The sequence below is a fragment of the Lycium barbarum genome, chromosome 11 (genome assembly GCF_019175385.1).
Source record: "Lycium barbarum isolate Lr01 chromosome 11, ASM1917538v2, whole genome shotgun sequence".
Classification (NCBI taxonomy): Eukaryota; Viridiplantae; Streptophyta; class Magnoliopsida; order Solanales; family Solanaceae; genus Lycium; species Lycium barbarum.
The window spans coordinates 5,800,350-5,821,064 of NC_083347.1; the positions used below are offsets into that span (position 1 = coordinate 5,800,350).

General features: G+C 34.7%; 2 protein-coding genes across 2 annotated transcripts; one reads left to right on the forward strand and one right to left on the reverse strand.

Annotated features, from left to right (window-relative positions):
• Window positions 1-782: 782 nt before the first annotated feature.
• Window positions 783-4,993, reverse strand: LOC132617289 (ABC transporter G family member 9-like). The gene is made up of 4 exons (XM_060332260.1): window positions 4,877-4,993; window positions 3,059-3,851; window positions 2,247-2,560; window positions 783-1,663 (listed from the first exon to the last, which is right to left on the reverse strand). Exons 1-4 carry the CDS (start codon window positions 4,931-4,933, stop codon window positions 1,007-1,009), a joined length of 1,821 nt encoding a protein of 606 aa, XP_060188243.1. The 5' UTR covers window positions 4,934-4,993; the 3' UTR covers window positions 783-1,006.
• Window positions 4,994-15,668: 10,675 nt separating this feature from the next.
• LOC132618272 (beta-glucosidase 18-like) lies at window positions 15,669-20,103 on the forward strand. The gene is made up of 12 exons (XM_060333336.1): window positions 15,669-16,146; window positions 16,249-16,315; window positions 17,201-17,259; window positions 17,389-17,464; window positions 17,575-17,649; window positions 17,740-17,827; window positions 17,916-18,168; window positions 18,255-18,370; window positions 18,564-18,837; window positions 18,931-19,033; window positions 19,356-19,464; window positions 19,668-20,103. The coding sequence occupies exons 1-12, from the start codon at window positions 15,997-15,999 to the stop codon at window positions 19,906-19,908; spliced, it is 1,611 nt and encodes a 536-aa protein (XP_060189319.1). The 5' UTR covers window positions 15,669-15,996; the 3' UTR covers window positions 19,909-20,103.
• Window positions 20,104-20,715: the final 612 nt, after the last annotated feature.

Genomic DNA, 20,715 nt, shown 5'->3' on the forward strand with positions numbered 1-20,715 from the left:
TGGTTTTGAATTTAAGGGCTTTGAATTCTAGAAAAAGATAATTTACTGCGTTTGAACAAATTACTTTATAAATATTAATGGATTTCTTAATCCAAATATATGATTTTGTCCAAAACTAACGAAACAAATTACTTTTATAGATATTAATGGATTTCTTAATGCAAATATCTGATTTTGTTTAAAACTAACGAGTTCTGCCGAATCCGTAACTAAAATTCTAGCTCAACTTTTGTTAACAACATTGTATGGTGTCTCTATTTGATTAAGGAACAATCCAATGGTTAAGCGAACATAAATTAAGTTGCAGTTTTACGAGTTTAGATTTCAAGTAGTGCTTACTTACAGACAGATTCTCAATCTAAAGTAAATGAGTTCAATCATTACGACTTTTTGTATTTGACTTCAAAATAATGAGTTCGGAATTTAATATTTTTTGAAATTTATATGTTCTTGGAAGAAAATATTGGAATCAGTTTACTGTTATGCATCCGCGTTTGTTCTTAGTGCTGCTTAGTTAAATATTTCATAAAATCCCTTTGCTAACCAAGAGAAAAAAGAAAACATTTTGCTTTATACTGGACCCAAAGTTGTCAAAATAATACTTTTAAAAGATTACCTACAAATAGTTTTGTCCCACCAAATTATAGAAGAAAAAGAAATACAATGTTGTTCTTTGCTTCTAATCTCTCTGATCAGCTGTTCTTAACAAGAGAATAGGTGCTGGCCAGGTACTAAAAACAATATGTTACTACAACAATCATATTGTGGCTGAAAACGAGACACACATACAAAATTTTAATGTCTCAAATATAGATTAAGTGTTTGACAAATCAAAAATTGCAAGTGTATCAGCTTGCATTACTCCTCTTATCAGCTTGTAATTTTTCAATAGTATCTTTATGCCATTCTGCCTTGTACCTAAGTTAGATCCAAGAAAGTAGAACATGAAGATAATATCTTAACTCTTAAATAAATTGGACTTCCAAATATAAAGAAAATTCAATATCTATTTCTTCGTCACACCAAGCCTCATAAGTGCAACATAAGCCAATAACCTGTAACCCACAAGCATTATAGCCAATGCAACAACGGATATTGCTTTATCTCCGAGCCCTACGGACTTTATCGGGGGAATATCTTCGACGTAACAAGTTGCATTTATGCCACAGGGATATGTTTCCCCTGCCTCAAGCTGCGAACCTATCAAGAGCTTGTACGTATACTGACTAATCGATATGTATTTGATCCAGGCAATGAAACTTGGAACACGGCGAACGAAATATCCTCCAACTAGGGTGAATGACAACATGATTACTGACCCGAGTATAGTAGCTGATCTTTGGTTCATGACAAATGCACCAATTGCGAGTCCGAGGCCTTGTGCAACTAGTACACCATAGAGGAGGGTGAATAAGGTAGAGAAAAAATTCGTTGCAAACGGTTTTAGGCCAGTTGTCCAGTATGTTATGATGACAAAGATAGTTGGAAGTACTAGCTCCATGGGAAGATCACCAACGGTTCTTGACATGAAGTATGAAGAGAGTCGATACATGCCTGAAGATCTTTCCTTCTCCAGCATCATCCTTTCTTGCGGGAACGTAAAAATAGCTTGGAAGAGAGGATAGAAGCCCCAGAATGAAGAGTAAAAGAACAAAAGCCCAATCTGCACCAATTGGTAAAATTAGAACTCATAGGGGTCATCTGATTCGAAGACTAGTTATGCAGGGATTGTAACACATACATTAATAACACAAGAATTGTAATGCAGAGATTGTTTCATGTTTGATGTTTTAAGGAAACAGAAGGTATAAATTTGAAGTGTGCGAGAGTATTTTTGTCATTTTCAATTATAATCCATGTATAACTCATAGCTGTATTCTTATTCTACATTCTACCCTGCATAAAATAATACACAAGGTCCTGCATAACTTATGCGTTTATGATTTATGCGGAAAACAAAAAAATAACCAAACAATGTAGCAATATTATATTCAGAGTTTTATGCTATGATAAGCTGTGCTTATTCCACCAACCAAATGGGCTTATGGGCTCTTATTTCTGGTTCATCGGCCCAAAATGGTATCGTGACAACAATAATCACGCCACAAAATTATGGACTCAATTCCCATCGGTTATTTGGTACATTATTAGTTCAAAGGCACAGAAAGAATACCATCTTTTGAGTTAAACTAAGGCGGCTAAACTTTTGTCCGAATTTGGTATGAAAAAGAGGAAGTACCAAGTACCTGATCTTCTATGTCACTAGATTGCCACCATAATAATGCGCATAAGACAGCGACCACTAAGACCTGTCCAATCTTGATGGCCGAGAAAGATTCGTGCTTCCGTTCTTTCATTCCTCTTCTAAACAATACTGAGAATTGCTGCCACCAAGTGTTAGACCATTGACTGAATTTCCCTTTCTGTAGTTTTTCATGAAGTTGACTGTCATCAAATTTTTGCAGTTCTTCCTTCACGCTATCCAACAGATTGGTTTCGAAAGCAGTTACCAAAGTTTGCTTGATTGATGCTTGATCTTCTTTTGGATCATCTAAGACACCTGCACCAATTGAAGATGCACCGGTTCAACTATCATACGAATTTAATTTTCTATAAGACAATGTATGCATGACATTTTTATAAACACGACGAAGAATTTGTCTTGAAAAAGTGAAGGAAATCCCAATCCAAGCGACATTGCCAATAAATGATGGTGTTTGCTGCAACAAAATCCTGTTGAGATTATTCTTATTTGAGAGATGATCATAGTGAACTGATCCATTAGCATAGTTCAATTTTAGGCTAGTGTCTCTGCTATCTTTATGTGCGACTTTCGAAGCCTTAGATCACACAATATTCTAATCCAATAGAAGGTGTAACAAGAGAAAGTTATAAATAAAGTTCAAAACATGTTAATGACGAGAATATAAGCTTAATTAACAAGTGCCCAGCCAGCTAACTATAAAGCTAGCCCCTGCAAGGGCAGAGACATGACAATATCTCAAACTAACGCGAAAATAACTCTTGAGAATACTAGTAAAAGCATAGATGAACATACCATTTGCAAGATCTAACAAGAAGTCGGACGGATTCATAGCGACTAAGGGGGAAAATCCAATACTCGAAAAATATGCCATAACATCTTCGCCTCTCCCAAAGTACAAAGGATTTCCTTCCGATAATAACAACACTTTGTGGAACATGTAAAACAGCCTACTTGAAGGTTGGTGTATTGTCATCACTATTGTTCTCCCACCCTTCACTAATTCCCACAAAGTCGACACAATCTTTTGAGCTGTTGTTGAATCAAGACCGGAAGTTGGTTCATCCAAAAACAACAAACTTGGATTAATAAGCATTTCTTGCCCAATGCTGACTCTTTTCCGCTCCCCTCCAGAAACTCCTCTCAATAGCGGATCTCCAATAATACTATCCTTGCAATTTGTTAATCCCAATTGAGAAATTACAGCCTCAGCGTGCGCGACTTTTTCCCCGTGCGATAAGGTTTTAGGCAATCGAAGCAGGGCAGTGAATACAAGTGTTTCGGTCACTGTGAGGTGAGGGTAAAGAACGTCATCTTGAGTAACAAATCCAGTGTAACGCTTCATGGCATTGGTGAATGGCTTTCCATTGTAAGTTATAGTGCCAGCAAGACACCCACTCAGTCGACCTCCTAATCCAGTTAATAGAGTTGTTTTACCACTGCCCGACGGGCCTAACATGGCCAGCATTTCACCGGGGAACACTATACCCGTTATCCCCTTTAAGATTATTTTCTCTTCGTCCGATGTAGAGGAACCGTAGCACATATCTTCAGTCTTGGGCTTAATCTTGTACACAACATTCTCAAACTGCACATTTTAATCACCCAAAGCATTTTAGCAAGTAACATACTCACTAAATCAAAGTTATGCTAGGATGACTCATGTAAAAATAGAATTTAAAAAAGATTCTGTGGCTTCACGATGGATGATGAGAATCAGTACACAATCATTTCTATTATATATGTGCATATGTTTTTTTCCCCACAAAAGCAAGTACTACTCCCTCTGTCTTATTTAACTTGACTCTTATACTATACATTTTTCTTTTTATTTGTCCATTTTAGCAATTCAAGAGAGATTTATAGTTTTCTTTCAATATTACCCTTATTATTAAGTAATTATATAAAGTAATAGTACTAGTCAAACTTAATTTCCAAGCATAATTAATAAGGATAATTTTAGTAAAACAAACCCCTAAAAAATAATTTCTTAAGGGGAGTGTCAAGTCAACAAGAGCCAAGTAAATTGAAACAGGGGAGTGTTAACTAGGGTGGGGTGCAAACAATGGCGGAAACAAGATTTTCACTGAGAGGATTCGATTCCACATCTACTCTATATAGTTATATAGATATGTAATTTTTTGGCGAACCCCCTTATGGCAGCCTAGCTCCGCGCTGGGATGTAACATAGACTCAACGAATTCAATTGAATATTAAGTTCCAAACCAATAATAATGGCTCGGTAACTAATCCACCATGGTTCATATGAGAGACCGAAGAAGTAAACAAACTACATTAATTGATCAAAAGCAAAACAATGTACTAAAAGAATAATTAAGCGACAATGAAATTGGAGTTTAAAAAAAAATCAAGTATATGCACGATTGGAATTGGAAATTTTTTATATAACAAAACGAATCATCAGACAAAACAAATGTGTTCAAACAAGAATGTTAATTCATTTTTCATTAATTTGAACGAATTTCAGATTCAAACAGATGCATGCATGCAAGTTTTAAGATAATCAATAGAAACTATCATCAGATTATCAGAATAATAATAATTAAATTATACTATAAAATTTAACATGGATCGCATCAATTAATTAATTACCTTGAGAGTGACAGGAAGATTAGTTTTTTTGAAGATGGCGGCGCTTTCAAGCTCCATTTCAATTTAAGCTTTTTCTTTTTCCTCTCTTCCCTGGAGAGGAAAAGAGAGGGAAAAAAAAAGAGAAATGAGATAGACCAGAATTTGATGTCTATATATATCAATTGTAAATGTTGTTGGGTATACGTGAAGTTTGGAAAGTATTGATACGTGTTACAAGATATAAGGAGGAGTAATAAATGATTTAAACTAAAACACTATAGAAGTATGAGAAATTACGCAATTAACGCATAAAACAGGTGTGAATATATATATATATATATATATATATATATATATCATGTAATCTATGTGCATTTTGGGTGAATCCAGGACTGAGAATTAGCTTGACGGAATATAGCACCTTATCTAATGAAAAATCAGTACAGTCAAACCTTTCTAGAACATTACCATTGGATCCGTAATTTTTTGACTGCTTTAGCGAATGACAGTTATACACTAATAATAACATTGACATTTAAATAATATTTTTTTATTATATTCAATTGTAAAGTCGTTAATCTTAATTACAATTTGTATAACAGAGAATTTTTTTAAATGATGAAAATATACATTCATATAATATTCTTTGTCATAAATAATGTATTAAAGTATCAAAATATTTGATCAAAATTTCTAGAGCTATTATTAGTAATCTCTAGACGAAAAGAAGAAGATAGCTGTTGTAGATGAGTAATTTTATAAAAAATGTATTGTTATCAGTGGCGTACGCAGGATATTTCATAAGCGGTGTCGACATTTAAAGAAGTGAACAACTCCCTATCAACATCATATTTAAAAAACACAATTCATTAATACACGCTCCTCGTCGTTTTCTTCTTTTGAAAAAATATTATTAATAGCCTCATTAGAATTATTACTAAATACTTCTTTTTCAATATAAGGTGCCAAACAACTCACTTAGTCTATGCTATTTGGACTCATTGACCCTGTCTTCTAGGTTAGATAAACTTTGTATTGTAACTTAGTTTTCGAAGCTTTCTAATAATATATCTCAATGAAATTTAAGTTAAACTATAAATTAAAATATCATTTTAGAAAAACTTTAAATATAATAAAATTTAGCCCACAAAGAAAACAAAATGTCAGATATCTTTAAAAAAAATCCAATTAAAAAGAAGAAGAAAAAAACTACTAAGAAATGTTGCAATGATAGAAAAGAATGAATAATTTTGTTAAAGTTAGGACTTAATTTTCCTGTATATTCTCAATTCTAGAATGATTCAAATAAGTATTATGAATGTTATAAAATGTTTCAGCTGCTCCTTATTTTGGCAAAAGATCAGTCGTTCGTTGAAGTTGCAACCTAAAGCAGGAGAGAGAGACTAAAAAATTAAAACGCAAGTTATAAGCCAGGTTAAAACCTGGAATCACAAATGCGAGATTTTAAACACATACCAACTAAACTAAAGAACGCTTGTAACGAATTGGTGTCAGTTTATTTTATCTATATATGTAATTCTTTTTTTGGTTATTATCTTGTATACATGTATATTTAATAAAATTTTCCGACGAAGCCGTGTCAGATGACACCCTTGGCCCCATGTGTGTCCGCCCCTGACTGTTATAAAGATCGTTGTTGTCAGTGGCGGAGCCAGGATTTTCACTAAGGGGATTCAAAATATGAAAAAGTAAACACACAAAGATGTCAAAAGGGGTTCAACGTCTACTATATATACATAAAAAATAATTTTAACCATGTATAAATAATGTAATTTTTCGCTGATGAACCCCCTTGGCCCTTCGTTCCTCCGCCCATGGTTGTTGCTATTATAAGTAAAAACTTGTTATAGAGGGGTAAAATATAACATAAAAAATCAGTTTCAAGAAAAACTTGATTATTATAGAGAGATGTTGTTATATGAAGATGACGTTATAAAGAGATCTGACGGTATTTTGGATGCGAAGCATATATACGGTTTTGAATTTATTAGAGACGATAGTAGATTAGCATTGGTATTGCTAGTTTAGTCGATCAGTTATCACATTTTTGTATTCCAAGCCAATCAATTCATGGAATATTTAATTTGCTTGTATTTTTTTCTTTTGGTATTATTATTTTAGTCTTTTTGTTGTATTTCTTTTTTGTCTTTCAAGCATAATTAGAAAGAAGCAATAACATAATGTATTCCAAGCATAATTAGAAAGCAACAATAACATAATTATCTCACGTTACGTTTGACAATGCTGTTGGAGACGCAATAGTCTTTTGGAGGTGCTTAGAATTTTCAATGATAAAGGTTAAATTTTTTTTTTTGGTGAATTACATTTTCAATTTGGTTACTTCCTTTGCAATCATTAGAAATTGGCGGCTTAAAATTCAGTTAAACGGGTCAAGAGGTCGAAAGTCAAAATTTGGCGAATCTTCAACAGGTCAAAAGTCAAAATTTATTAAACTTAAATTCTGTCTATAAAATAAACAAAATAAAAGTTCAAGGCCATTCATCGGACCACCTCCAAAGTCATTCTTGGAAGTAGTTTGATCATGCATGCTAGACTTGCCTATAGACTGGACCAGTCATGTATGGCCTCCATGATGGACTCGAGCCTACTTCGGTTCGGAAAGACAAAATATTAGTAATTCAATCGCTCAAGGATTAGACTTTGAAGATATTGCATGGTTTTCCTTCAAATGGATGCTATTTAATTTTTGCTATAAAATCAAATTCATGTTTAGCGGGGCATAAGTTCCTTAAGGGTGCCGGACATAACTTGTAATATATTATAATGCGGAAATAAAAACATATGTCCTGCCGAAAAGTGTCGTGGGTGGCCAAGAGGGCCCACTTGGAGACTTGGGATCTCAGCAGGAAATGCGAATGTTGCAACAAGTTAATTGTTATGAGGGGTGAAAATTAAAGATCAGCACAAAATAGGGGCCAAAAGTGCAAATGACCCTTTAATTTGCACAATTGTCCTTCGTTGGGGATAGTCTTTAGTTTTTGTCCCTTAATATGCAGGTCTTTAATTTTGGCCCTTCGCCTAAAATATCCTGAGGTTCTGGGTTCGAACCCCCGCTCAGTCATAAAAATAAAAATAAAAAATTGCAAGGCAAGACTTTGCAAATAGTTCTGCCTTATGCGGCATACTTTGCCTTAAGGCATAACTACAAGTCTGTCAGAGAGGGCAAAACTTTGCCTTAAAGTTATGCCTTATGGGGCAGACTTTGCCTTAGGCATCCTATAAGACAGAACGTTTTGTTAAGGCATAACTAAAAGTTGGCCTTATAAGGTAAAGTCTATGCCTTAAGGAAAAGTTTTGCTTTATGGAACAAACTTTTAGTTATGCCTTAAGGCAAAGTCTGTCGTATTAGACAGAACTTTTGCAAAACCTTGTCTTGCGAAATTATTTTTTTTTGACTGAGCGGGAGTTTGAACCTAGAACCTCAGGATATTTTTGGCCACCCTTTCAAGCGAAGGACGAAACTTAAAGACCACCAATTTGAGGGACAGAATTTAAAGACCACCCCAAAAGAAGGTCAATCCGCGCAAAAAAATGTTTCTTTAGACCAGATAAAGCCCAAAGTGAAAATCGATATCTGTTCTTTCCCTGGCCCAATTATTCATCACTTGCATCTGTCGTTTGTTTCCTACGGCGGCCCATCACTGGCCATTGATCAACCAATTTTCCATATTTTTTCCTATTTTTATTGACCTGTTTTCTCATATCATTTGTAGTAAATTAATTAATAAACTGGTCGTTGTGCTTTCAAAATACTAGGTGAAAATAATTGATAGAAAAAGGAACTGGAGAAAGGATAATATATTTGATCCTAGAAAAAATTATTAAGTTGGTAATTAACCTGATTTTGGAATTGAAATGAATTAAGAAGCATTTGTGCATTTGCTTTCTGTTTGAGTAGGTGTTTGGACATTAGAATTGTGAAATTTAGAGAAAAAAAAAGTATTTATTTTTTGACATGAATACAAATTGGAGTTATTTTTAAAATTTTATGAGTAATTTGGAGTGAAAATCGCTTTTTGGAGTTTTTCGAATCCGGAAAATTCTGCAATTCAACTTGTAATAATTCTCTGTCCAAACAGTTTTTGGGTCCTAATAGAGCTCACTAAAATATTTCGAGTTGATTAAAGCTTTAGAGTTTAATTAACATAAATTATCAAAGAACAAGACACTCAATTCAACACTCCTCTGGTTTGTTTAATTATCATTTCACAGTACAAAGATAATACATTTCTTTAAAGTATGGTTGATTATTTAGTGGGATCTTCTAAGTCAGCTTTTATTGAAGGAAGGAGTGTTCTTGACAATGTGATAGTAGCTCATGAACTTATCGAAAGTTACTTTCATAGGTGTCTCTCCTAGATATACATTGAAAATAGATATTAGAAAGGCCTATGACTCATTAGAATCGTGCTTCTTGAATATGTTGTTGCTTGAGTTTGGCTTTCCTATGAAGTTTGTGCAACTAGTGATGGAATGTGTTACCGGTGCTTTTTGGCTATGGAGTACCTTAAAAAATCTCTCAAACAGCTCAGACACATCTCTTATTTCAACTATCATCCTAGGTGTGAGAAAAATTACAACTGGTACATATTCGTTTTGCTGATGATTTGTTGATTTGCTGCAAAGCTGACTAATGGTCTATCCAACTGATGATGAAAGCTTGTAGTCACTTCTCTGAGGTATCAAGCCTTCAATCCAATATGGAGAAGAGTTCTATTTATCTGGCAGGGGCAACTCAAGAAGTGAAGGATCAAATCTTAGCAGAGATGCATTTCACTGTGGGTGAGCTTCCATTCAAGTACTTAGGGGTGTTCCTATCCTCAAGGAAGTTAAATATCCAATAATCCATGCCCTTAGTTGAGAAGATGGTGGCAAGAATCAAATATTGGACCACAAAATTTCTCTTCTGCAGTGGTAGAGTACAACTTATAAAGAGCGTCATCTTTGAGCTGCAAACATACTGGGCTTAAGCGTTCCTGTTACTAAAGAAAATCACTAAACTGATTACTTGTGTTTGTAGAACTTTTTTGTGGACTGGGAGTGCTGACACATCTAAGAGAGCACTAGTGGCATGACAGAAGTTATGCTTGCCAAGGTCAACTGGGGGACTCAACATAATATATGTGTATCAATGAAACTGGGCAGTTATTTGCAAACTACTATGTGCTCTGGCTGCTAAGAAAGTGTCACGACCCAACCAAAGGGCTATGACGGGCACCCGGAATTACTCTACCGAACACCTCTAATCATACGTCTCACAATCATATCTAAGTGGACCACATGGCTAAATCACATTTTCCATAAAATGTACGAGACACGAGTTCAATATATATATGCACGTCCATTTAAACATCATCAACTATACCCAATTGTACAAGCCGGCAAGGCTACCAGAATGATGTATAAAATATGAACCGAAAAGGTTACATAATATCTAACTATAAACATCAATCTACGAGCCTCTACATGGAATATGTAATGTCATAAAGACGGGACAAGACCCCGCCATGCCCATATATACACAAGAGAATAGTACCACTAGACTGCAGCTCCGAGGAAAATGGAGCACTCCTGAGAGATAGCTGATGATGCGCCTAAGGATCTGATCTATCTCCCTACCTACCTGCGGGCATAAACGCAGCGTCCACAAACAAAAGGACGTCAGTATAAATAATGTACTGAGTATGTAAGGCATGAATAGTAACAAAGTGAAATCATGAATATAACATAAGATACAGAGATTAATTTATACCTCTGAGTACCTTTTAAGACGACTGTCATGCGTATTTAACTTTTCTTTAAAGGATATTTTTCATACATATACATATAATAATATCATACCTGGCCATATAGGCTCGGTGTTATACGTACCCAGCTATAATAAGACTCGGTGTCATGCGTACTCGGCCATAACAAGGCTTGGTGTTATCCGTACCCAACTTCAGTGGTGTGCGCGCAATAGATATCATACTCGGCCATATAGGCTCGGTGTCACGACATAGCTTCATACATTTATAACATACATAGGTATCCGAGAGAAACATTACAACACTATCGGGGTGACATAAAGTCTGTAAACCCCCGATTTCTATTATTGAATCACCATCGTCATCAACATCATTATCATCATGACTATTATCGTCATCGTCATCGTCATCATCATTATCATATCACTATTATCATCATCATCATTATCATCATCAATATGAAGAGCTTTCACCAAAAGTATCTCCAGGATCTTGAAAGTCATGAACTTCTAGCATTTCTAGGAATAGGATATTGCGAATATCTTAGATGGCATCTCTAGAATTGAACTTATCATCATAATCGTTATCATTATCGTCACAAAGAACATTGTCAACAATATCATGAAAATCTCAAGAATTATGAACTTATAGCATTTATAGGAGTAGGAATATTGTGGATATCACATACAAGTTCACGATAAGGAAATCATGCCTTTAGAAAGAAGGTTAGCCTTACATACATTTATGTCCTCTTAACTATATAACTTTCTCCTTCAAAGTCCGTAAAATCTACATTCAAGAGGATTTACACTAAGGTTAAGTCTTGAAAACACCCTTAAGTTCAGATTAGCATAATTAACGAGCTAACGAAATTTGGGGAGCACTTCCCCTATTTTATCAACTTCCACCATATTACAGAACAACCCCCAAACAACAATAACAATATCCACAATATCATAATCAAGAAGTTATATTCAATTAAATCTCAAATTTATCCAAAATCCCTTTTCAAGTTCATCTCATAGTCATCTTCTTCACTTCAACACTTTCTGACTTTCCACTTTAATTCTTTTCCTCTCCAAGAGTGATGTGATTCTTTGAGTTAACAAAGAACCAATCGACCAGGATCTTGTTCTTGAAGCGATTGATGGGCAGAATTCAAGAAACAAACGTAAATCAGGCTATACTTCTCGGAATTATGTGATTTCAAGACGAGGAGAAAGACGACGATTTGACTATAAAAATGGCTCTTGAATCATTTAAAACAAGTAAATATTGAGGGTGCAACAATGGAAAGAAAATTAGGGTTCTGGGTATGAAATAGAACAAAATTGTTTTTAAGAAACGTGTTCTTGAATGATCAAGAACCAACAAAGTTCCTAAGTCACCACTTGAAATCAACTTACGTGATGAAGAAACACCACACGCTATTGAAAATAAAATAAAGACTATCACCACCTTGCTTGGAACCAAAAACAAGGATAAAGAAGACCAAATAGAGAAAATAACTCTATTGCAAACTAGGGTTTATGCTAAAAAACATGAGTTTTATATTTACAAGTCATGAGAACCCTTTATATAGGCCTAGGGTCTCTTCTTTTATGACTACAGATCCCTATTCTACTCTAGAAAGAAAATAACTAAAAATAAGGAAATAACTAAAAACAAGGAGAGTAAAATCCCTATTCTATAAGGAAAAGAATAAAGAAAACTGAATCCTACTAGAACTAGGATAAAAGTCCTACTAATAATAGGAAATTAAATCCTACTAAAATATAAATCAAGAAACAAGAAACCTATTTAGAAAAGGATTCTAGAAACAAGAATGGGAAATAATCTTCAAACTTGAGCTTCTTGAACTTTTCTTTTTCTTGAATTTCAGTCTTGTGTTTCTTGATTTTCTTGGATTTCTTGATCTTCTTCATGTTTCATCAAAGAGTTACTAAACCTTTACATCAACTGAGCTATGTAAATAGTATGAAGAACAAACCTTATAATAGAGGAACTTCACCTTTCTCAACTCCTTTCATGGCCAAGTTCATCACAACTTTGAAGAGAAACAAGAACAATCACCTTCCATGGATTACCTTTGATGTTTTGATGTTGATTTTCTCTCTTGATGTTATGGAAAGGTTTGGAGTGTTATGGAACCTTCAAGGACTCCCAAGAACTCTCTAGAAATGTGGGGAAATAAGTGTGGGAGGTTTGATATGAAAATGGGATCTTGTGGGATTTAAAAAGCTGTCAAAATCGCTCCGCCGTACCAATTTGCGGTGGAGATGCGGCTCAGCATATTGGATATGTGGCCGCATCTCCCCTCCTCTCCTTAGGGAGGAGGTTGGGCAGTGAGGGCTGCTAAATTGGTGAGTTTGCGGCTAGTTTGCGGCCGCAAACTCGACCATAAACTCTGACTTTCGCGAAAACGCGTTCTTTTCGATTCGTTTGACCTCCAATCCTTATGGAACCTTCTTGGCACTTATATATAAAACTTCATTAACCATACAAGGGGCCCTATAGCTCCCCTTCGAGGCAATGTTAAGCAATGTATAACTCAAATGACACGAAATCTTCCCAAAACATAACTCAAATTCCAATTCCTTCAACGAACTTGCTTTCACCGATTCATTTAACTCCGAAAACTTAAGGTACACACTTAAAGTTATCAAATACCCTTATTAACCTTATAATGGCTTCATGTACACTTTAGGATAGCGTTAGTTCACTTATAATGCAGACGACACGAAATTTCCAAGGTGTAACAGAAAGGCACTCTATGGATTCATAGTTTCTCTCTTAAGAAGGGGGGGCTGGATGAGATGGTTACATCATCACAAACTAGTTTTCTTGCGAGGAAAGTATTTGATGCAAGGAAATGGTTGAATACAAATAACAGCTTAGTTGTTCTGCAGAGAAACTGTCAGAAGAGCAAGTTCAGCATTAAAAAAGCATATCAGTCTTTTATACCTCACTTCCCCAAGGTGTACTGGAAGGGGATCACTACAAGAGCTAGCACTGTGTCAAGATATCAATTTGTCACATGGCTTGATATTCAGAGAAGACTGGACACTGTTGATAGGCTGAAAAAATGGGTGATTAAAGTGGACAAAGAATGTGTGCTATGTACATCAGGAAGAGCTGAAACACTAGACCTTTTATTAAATGATCGTGCTTATTCAAGTCATATCTGGAGCTCTTTGTTGAGGTGGATGGGTGTTAATAAGCAGATTACAAATTAGGAGGATGAAGTTATCTTGTTGGCAAAACAAGTAACACAATAAAGCTAGAGGAGAGATACTGAAGTTCTTGTTTGATGCAACAGTATACAACGTTTGGATCAAAAGGAACTGCAGAAGGTTTCAAGGGATATCACAACAAGAGAGTTCGAGCACGCTTGAGGGAAATTGCTCTCCAATTACGGGTCAGGGGCAATAAACAGAGGAAGTGGCAGCTTATGCTGCAAAGACTAAGAGCCCGTTTGGATTGGCTTATAAGTTGGCTTATAAGCTGTTTTCAGCTTTTTTGAGTGTTTGGCTGGCCAGCTTAAAGTCATTTTATGCTTAAAATAAGCTCAAAAAAATAATTGGACCCATTTGACTTAGTTTATCTAAAGCAGCTTATAAGCTGAAAACAGCTTATAAGCCAAAAAAAATAAGTTGGACTACCCCAACTTATTTTTTTCAGCTTATAAGCTGCAAACAGCTTTAAGCTGTAAGCCAATCCAAACGGGCTCTAAATAGCTTTCCTGTTTAAAGAACAGCTTAGAGCCTGTTTGGATGGGCTTAAAAAAAGCAGCTTATAAGCTGCTTTATAAGCTGAAAACAACTTATAAGCCAACAAAAAGAAAAGAAAATTAGGGTAGCCCAACTTATTTTTTTGGGCTTATAAGTTGTTTTCAGCTTATAAGCTGTTTTAGATAAGCTAAGCCAAACGGGCCCAATTATTTTTTAGGCTTATTTTAAGCACAAAATTGCTTATAAGCTGGCTAGCCAAACACTCAAAAAAGCTGAAAACAGCTTATACTAATCCAAATGGGCTCTTAGCATGTATAAGATGCAGTTTATTTTCTTAGAACAGTAGAGGTCTTTACTTGTGGTCCGGCTTCTATAGTCCAGAAGGAACTGGCGATTATATATGATTTCACACTTAGTTAAATAAAATTTCCGTATTTGACACGTTTCCTATATTTGTTTCACCAAAATAAAATATCAAAACGTGATCACCATTGTGTATCCATGAAAATATCTTTTCAGTAAGAAATAAAAACACAATAATACTACCTAAAACTACGGTGATTTAATGCCAATGATTGGACCGGCTGTTTATATGATTTGTGATATTAGTAAATGAAATTATTTTATTGATGGCTCACTCACCTACTCCATATTTTATAGTAAGTAATAAATATAATACAGCTACACGCCATTAGTTGCTATACCTGCCTTTGGACCCAACCACTTATTACTTTATTGTTCTATTTTATAAAATATAAAATAATATGTTTAAACAATAATGCATTTATCTTTATTTATAATAATTTCAAAATATTTTTTGTAATAGAAGTGACGTGAATCATTTGAGTATAACACCTTTAATTTAACTATGAGCCCTCTTTGACATAATTTTATTTGTTCAAAAACCCTTTCAATTATACATTGTGTCAATTTTTCACTCTAAACATGAAAAAGAATTACACAAAAAAAAAATAAAAAAATAAGAAAATAAAATTTCTTGGCCTTTTATAATTTGAACAAAAGAAAATGACTTTTTCGGAATTCACTCACATAACTACAATATATTTCAAGTGAAATACTATTCAAACACAACCTTAACTTTTAAATATCTTTAAATACTACTATTTTTTTTTCCAAGCATCATTCAATTTACGTTCAAACACCTACTTAGATTTATTTTTTCTTTTTATATTTTCTAACTTTAGCTCCAGTCAAACACATAAAATTAGATAGGCGAGTAATAATCAAGAGCTGGATCCTGTGGCCCCAGTAGATGTCACGTACCTTAAAAATTCAATATTCTCCAATTGGCTCCTCTGGTAAAAGATGTCTATTTTTTGGTGTTCTTTTTGGATCAATTCACAAAAATAGTACTCTATCCGTTATGTGAACCATTTAATTGAGTATGACATTTAAGAAAAAATGAAGACTTTTAAAATTTGTGATTCAAAATAAATTTTAAATATTTATATGGCCGTAAATAATTTCATAAAGTGAATTTGTTTCCGAATTAGAAAAGAGGTGATTCATTTGATACGCACTAAAAAAAAAAAAAAGGAAATATACGCTAGTAGATTTGGGTCTCTCCAAAAATAGTTAGATTGATAATATTCTGAATGAAATGAAGAGCAGCAATAACTATTTTAGCTGCTTCTTTCTTCTTTGTTTATTGCTATTTGTGTCTGTAAATTCTTTTGAGGAAGAACTGAATGTGAAGAGATCACAATTCCCAGATGGCTTTCTTTTTGGAGCTACCACTTCAGCTTATCAAGTATTTTCTTGCTATTTTTAATATGCCGCTTTGTCATCAAATTATCTTCTTTTTGGAGCTATCACTTCAAATTATCAAGTATATCTGATTCCTATTTTTCAGATTGAAGGGGCAATTCTTGAAGATGGCAAAGGGTTGAGCAATTGGGATGTTTTTAGTCATACTAAAGGTAAATACCCATTTTCATATTATTACATGCTATGTCTGTTGGAGTTTTAAAAATTGGTATATGGTCTCGGTCTCTCGGACAATACTCATATTGGGGAGCCGTTTGAAAGCATGGTTTGAAATCATATTTGGACATGTAATTTGGATATCTTAAGTTGTATTTTTTCTTATAGACATAAAAACTCACAAGTTGTGAAACTATCAAAACATTCCAATTCTTATACAATCTTATCAAATGAGCAAGTCATAATTCATAACAAAATTAATACGCTACTAAAAGACCTTTCTAAAAAATACAACATCAATTGATCAAACTTTAGTTTAATAAAAACGAAAATTTAACATGAATAGTAATGTAACTACTCTTTAATATAATCCTTCCACATGGTAGACATAAATAAAGGTTGGTAAATGGTTGGTGGGAGTGATTTTTAAAAATGTTTACCCACTTATGCGTCAAGTTTTATATTTAAATTTTTTGAAATCATGGTTTGAAACCCCAAATCATGCCTTTTTGGATGATTTGGGGTTTGAAACCATGAGATGAAATGTATGTCCAAACGCTGGTTTCATCTCATGGTTTCAAACCGCATGTCCAAACGCCTACTAGTTCTAGTGAGTTGAGTTACGCCAAAGGTTTGTTTCTTATCATGGTATTAGAGTTCAATTTTGTTCAATTTCTTGGTTTACTCGATGTTAGGTCCCTAGCCCAGGTTTCCTAAAAAATTTCTTGGTTTACTCGATGTTGGATGCCCATGTTATATTTTTGACTCTCCAGATGTCTAGTACTGGGTGTGCGGGTCGTTAGATGCCACATCTCATTTCGGGGTTGAATTAAGCTATGCACACACACTGAGAAAGATTTTCTGATTGTAAATGGTTTTAGGAAGGATAAAGAATGGAGATAATGGAGATATAGCGGATGATCATTACCATCAATTTCAGGTTGTAGCTCTAGATTTTGACTTTTTTTTCTTCTTTTTGTTTTGCCTTATCTTGCCAAAAAAGGAAGGTTATTCCAAAGTTTTATTGAAAAAAATTAGATTTGTTTTCTGATTTTATAAATTATTGCAGGAAGATGTTCAGTTAATGCACTCTACCGGCTTGAATGCGTATCGCTTCTCCATCTCATGGAGCAGAGTCCTTCCTAGTACTTTCTATTATCTTTTTAGGCGTATTTTGTTCCCATCATTACTGTCTTAATCGGATTACTTAATTCGTTTACGTCTTATTAGTCTCTGATGTCTTGAATTGTGATAGGAGGAAGGTTTGGTAAAGTAAATTTTGCTGGTGTTACATTCTACAACAAACTCATTGATTCTCTCTTACACAAAGGTGTAATATTTGCATATAGTAAATATTTTACTTAGTAATTTCTTGGATGTTTGTACGTAGATTACAGAAATTTGGCCTATTAAATTGCAGGAATAACACCATTTGTGACTCTCAATCACCATGACCATCCACAAGAACTTGAGGAAAGATATGGGGGCTGGCTTAATCCTCTCATGCAGTATGTTTCTTTAATGTAAATCTTTATGTTACATTAGGTGGCAATCTTAAGGATGCCCGTTTTAATTGTTTCCCCTTTTTCTCTACAGGGAAGAATTTTTCTATTTTGCTCGAATTTGTTTCGAGAATTTTGGCGATAGAGTGAAGTATTGGACCACGATCAACGAGCCAAATATGTTTGCAGAAATGGCCTATGTAAGAGGAGTTTACCCACCTGCTCACTGTTCCCGGCCTTTTGGCAACTGTTCAGCTGGAAATTCTGATACCGAACCTCTTGTTGCCATGCATAACATGTTATTGGCACATGCCAAGGCTGCAAAAATGTATCGTGAGCATTTCCAGGCAAGTATCTGCTTTCACCTATTCACCTAACTTCTCAAATAGTGTCACATGTGCTAATTACACAAATTTAATGCTACTATATGCAGCCTAAATATGGTGGATTGATAGGAATTGTTGTGCATTCATTTATGTATAAACCTTTGAGGAATAATGACTTTGACCATGACGCTGCTAACAGGGCTATTGCATTTACCGCTGCTTGGTAAGTCTTAAAGACTTGTCAACTTTTCATTGAAATTTTACTTGTCCGTTCCTTGTCCCTCTGCTTATAGTCAAACCGAAGAGTCCATAGGCTTTGTAAAAGGACTTACTACTTGAAGCTTGCGAGTGTGAAGTTTTTCTATTACTAGAACTTGCATTAAAATTATTGATATGCCATTGACTTCTTATGTCAGGGTTTTTGATCCTTTGGTATATGGATATTACCCTCCAGAAATGCGTAAATATCTTGGAAGTGCACTACCGAGGTTCACCTCCGATGAACGAAAACTTATCAAAGATAGTATTGATTTCATGGGAATAAACCACTACGGGACTCTGTATGCTAAGGATTGCATTTATTCTAGTTGTGTTTGCTCCAATTCTAGTTGTATTGCGGGTGGAGATCACCCTATTCATGGATATCTCATTACTCTTGGAGAGAAAGATGGCGTTTCAATTGGAGAACCGGTACAAAATTGCTTCTTAATCCTAAATTATGCTTTCTCCTGACCCGAGCCTTCGCTTTCTCTCCTTGTAATATGTTTTTCTTGTTTTCCGTAGACAGGAATGTCTCGGTTTTTTGTTGTTCCTAAAGGAATGGAGGAGATTGTGGACTATATGAAGAAGAGATATCATAACAAACCTATGTTTCTCACTGAAAATGGTGAATAGTCGAACCTCATTTACCTTACAATATAGTAATTACGTATGATTCATTTGCGTACTTCAGGTGTGCATAGTATCACGATATGAGTTAGTACTGGTGTGGTATCTAAAAATGGAATTCCTGAACCAGTCAAAGTATCAATATGGCTAAAAAGGAAAGATAAATTCCTTATTTTGAGAACGTACCGTGTTTGAGTTAATTTTTATTTTTTTGGGACTTACTTCCTCTGGATTTACTTAGTAATTTTAGTGATGACTTATGAGTGATTGTGGCAGTATTCATAATTTGTTGAAAAGCTAACTTATAATGTGCATTCCAGGCTACTCTTCCCTGAATCCTACCACTGCACAGGCAGAAGAGTTACAGCATGATACTAAGCGAGTCGAATTCCATAAATCATATCTTGCATCATTGGCTCGGGCAATCAGGTAAGTGTACCCCCATCCCATCCTCATGTACTAAAACTACATGCTATGGACAAAACTAGAAGGGGCAAATAAACAGGTTGGGTCAAACTTGGACGGGTCGAGATGTGGAAAAATAATAAACTGAGTCATGACCTAACCAGCCCAAAATTTGCCGCAAAATGAAGAAATGACTGAACTTTGTTGCCTTTGTATGGCACTTACAGGAATGGCGCTGATGTACGCGGTTATTTCATTTGGAGCCTGATGGATAATTTTGAGTGGACGAGTGGATACGAGTTGAAATTTGGTCTATACTACGTTGATCGCTCTACTTTAGGTAGAGTTCCCAAGCTTTCAGCTAAATGGTATAGAGATTTCTTGACTAACAGCAGCATCAATGGTGAAGAAATAGGGAAGGCAATTTTATTCAAGTATACACAAGCAGATCATTTATCAGATAAATAGTCCTGCAAAAAGTATACTATTAATGAGACGACAGCTCTATATTATTGAGAAAAACACAAATTTTTGAGTATTTGTGCATTTGCTTTCTCTTTGAAATTTGAGTAAACAATGTATATACAATAGTTAGAGCCCACTAAAAATATTTTGAAGTTGATTAAAAGTTTTGAGTTTAATTAATATAAATTGTCAAACTCCTCTGGTGCGTTTATCATTTTGCAATACGAAGTTTAACACGTTTCCTCCATTTCTTTCACCAATTAAATATTCAAATGTGATCACCATTGTGTACCCCATGAAAAATACTCCTTCACTTCACTTTTATTTGTTCAGTTTGACTTTGAGCATTCTTTAAAAAACAATAATTGATATGAGTATTATACCATAATTTCATATTAATTAATGTTTAGTATTAAGTCTTTGAAAATAATTTAGGGAATAAGTAATCTATATATATATAAAAGCATGAAAAAGGCCCGCTAACGTGGCATCATAGAAATGCAGGGTTTGTATTTATCCTTTTTTACAATTTTTTGATATTTTCCTATGCAAAAAAAAACCGGTCTGCGCACACAGAAGTGCCGCTTCGGTCGGCAACCCAAACCTTTTCAAAAACTTTCTATTCTACTCCATTCCTTTCCTCTCTCACGGTATTCTTCCATCCATTTCAGTTTCTCTACTCAATTCGCTTCTCCTTCTGTGTCTCTCTGTGTATTCTTCCTCCACTGAACTAAATTAGAATAACGGATACACATCGCTACCGCCTGCAAATTCAACTCCCTGAAAATCCTCATTGGCGGCACAGAAATT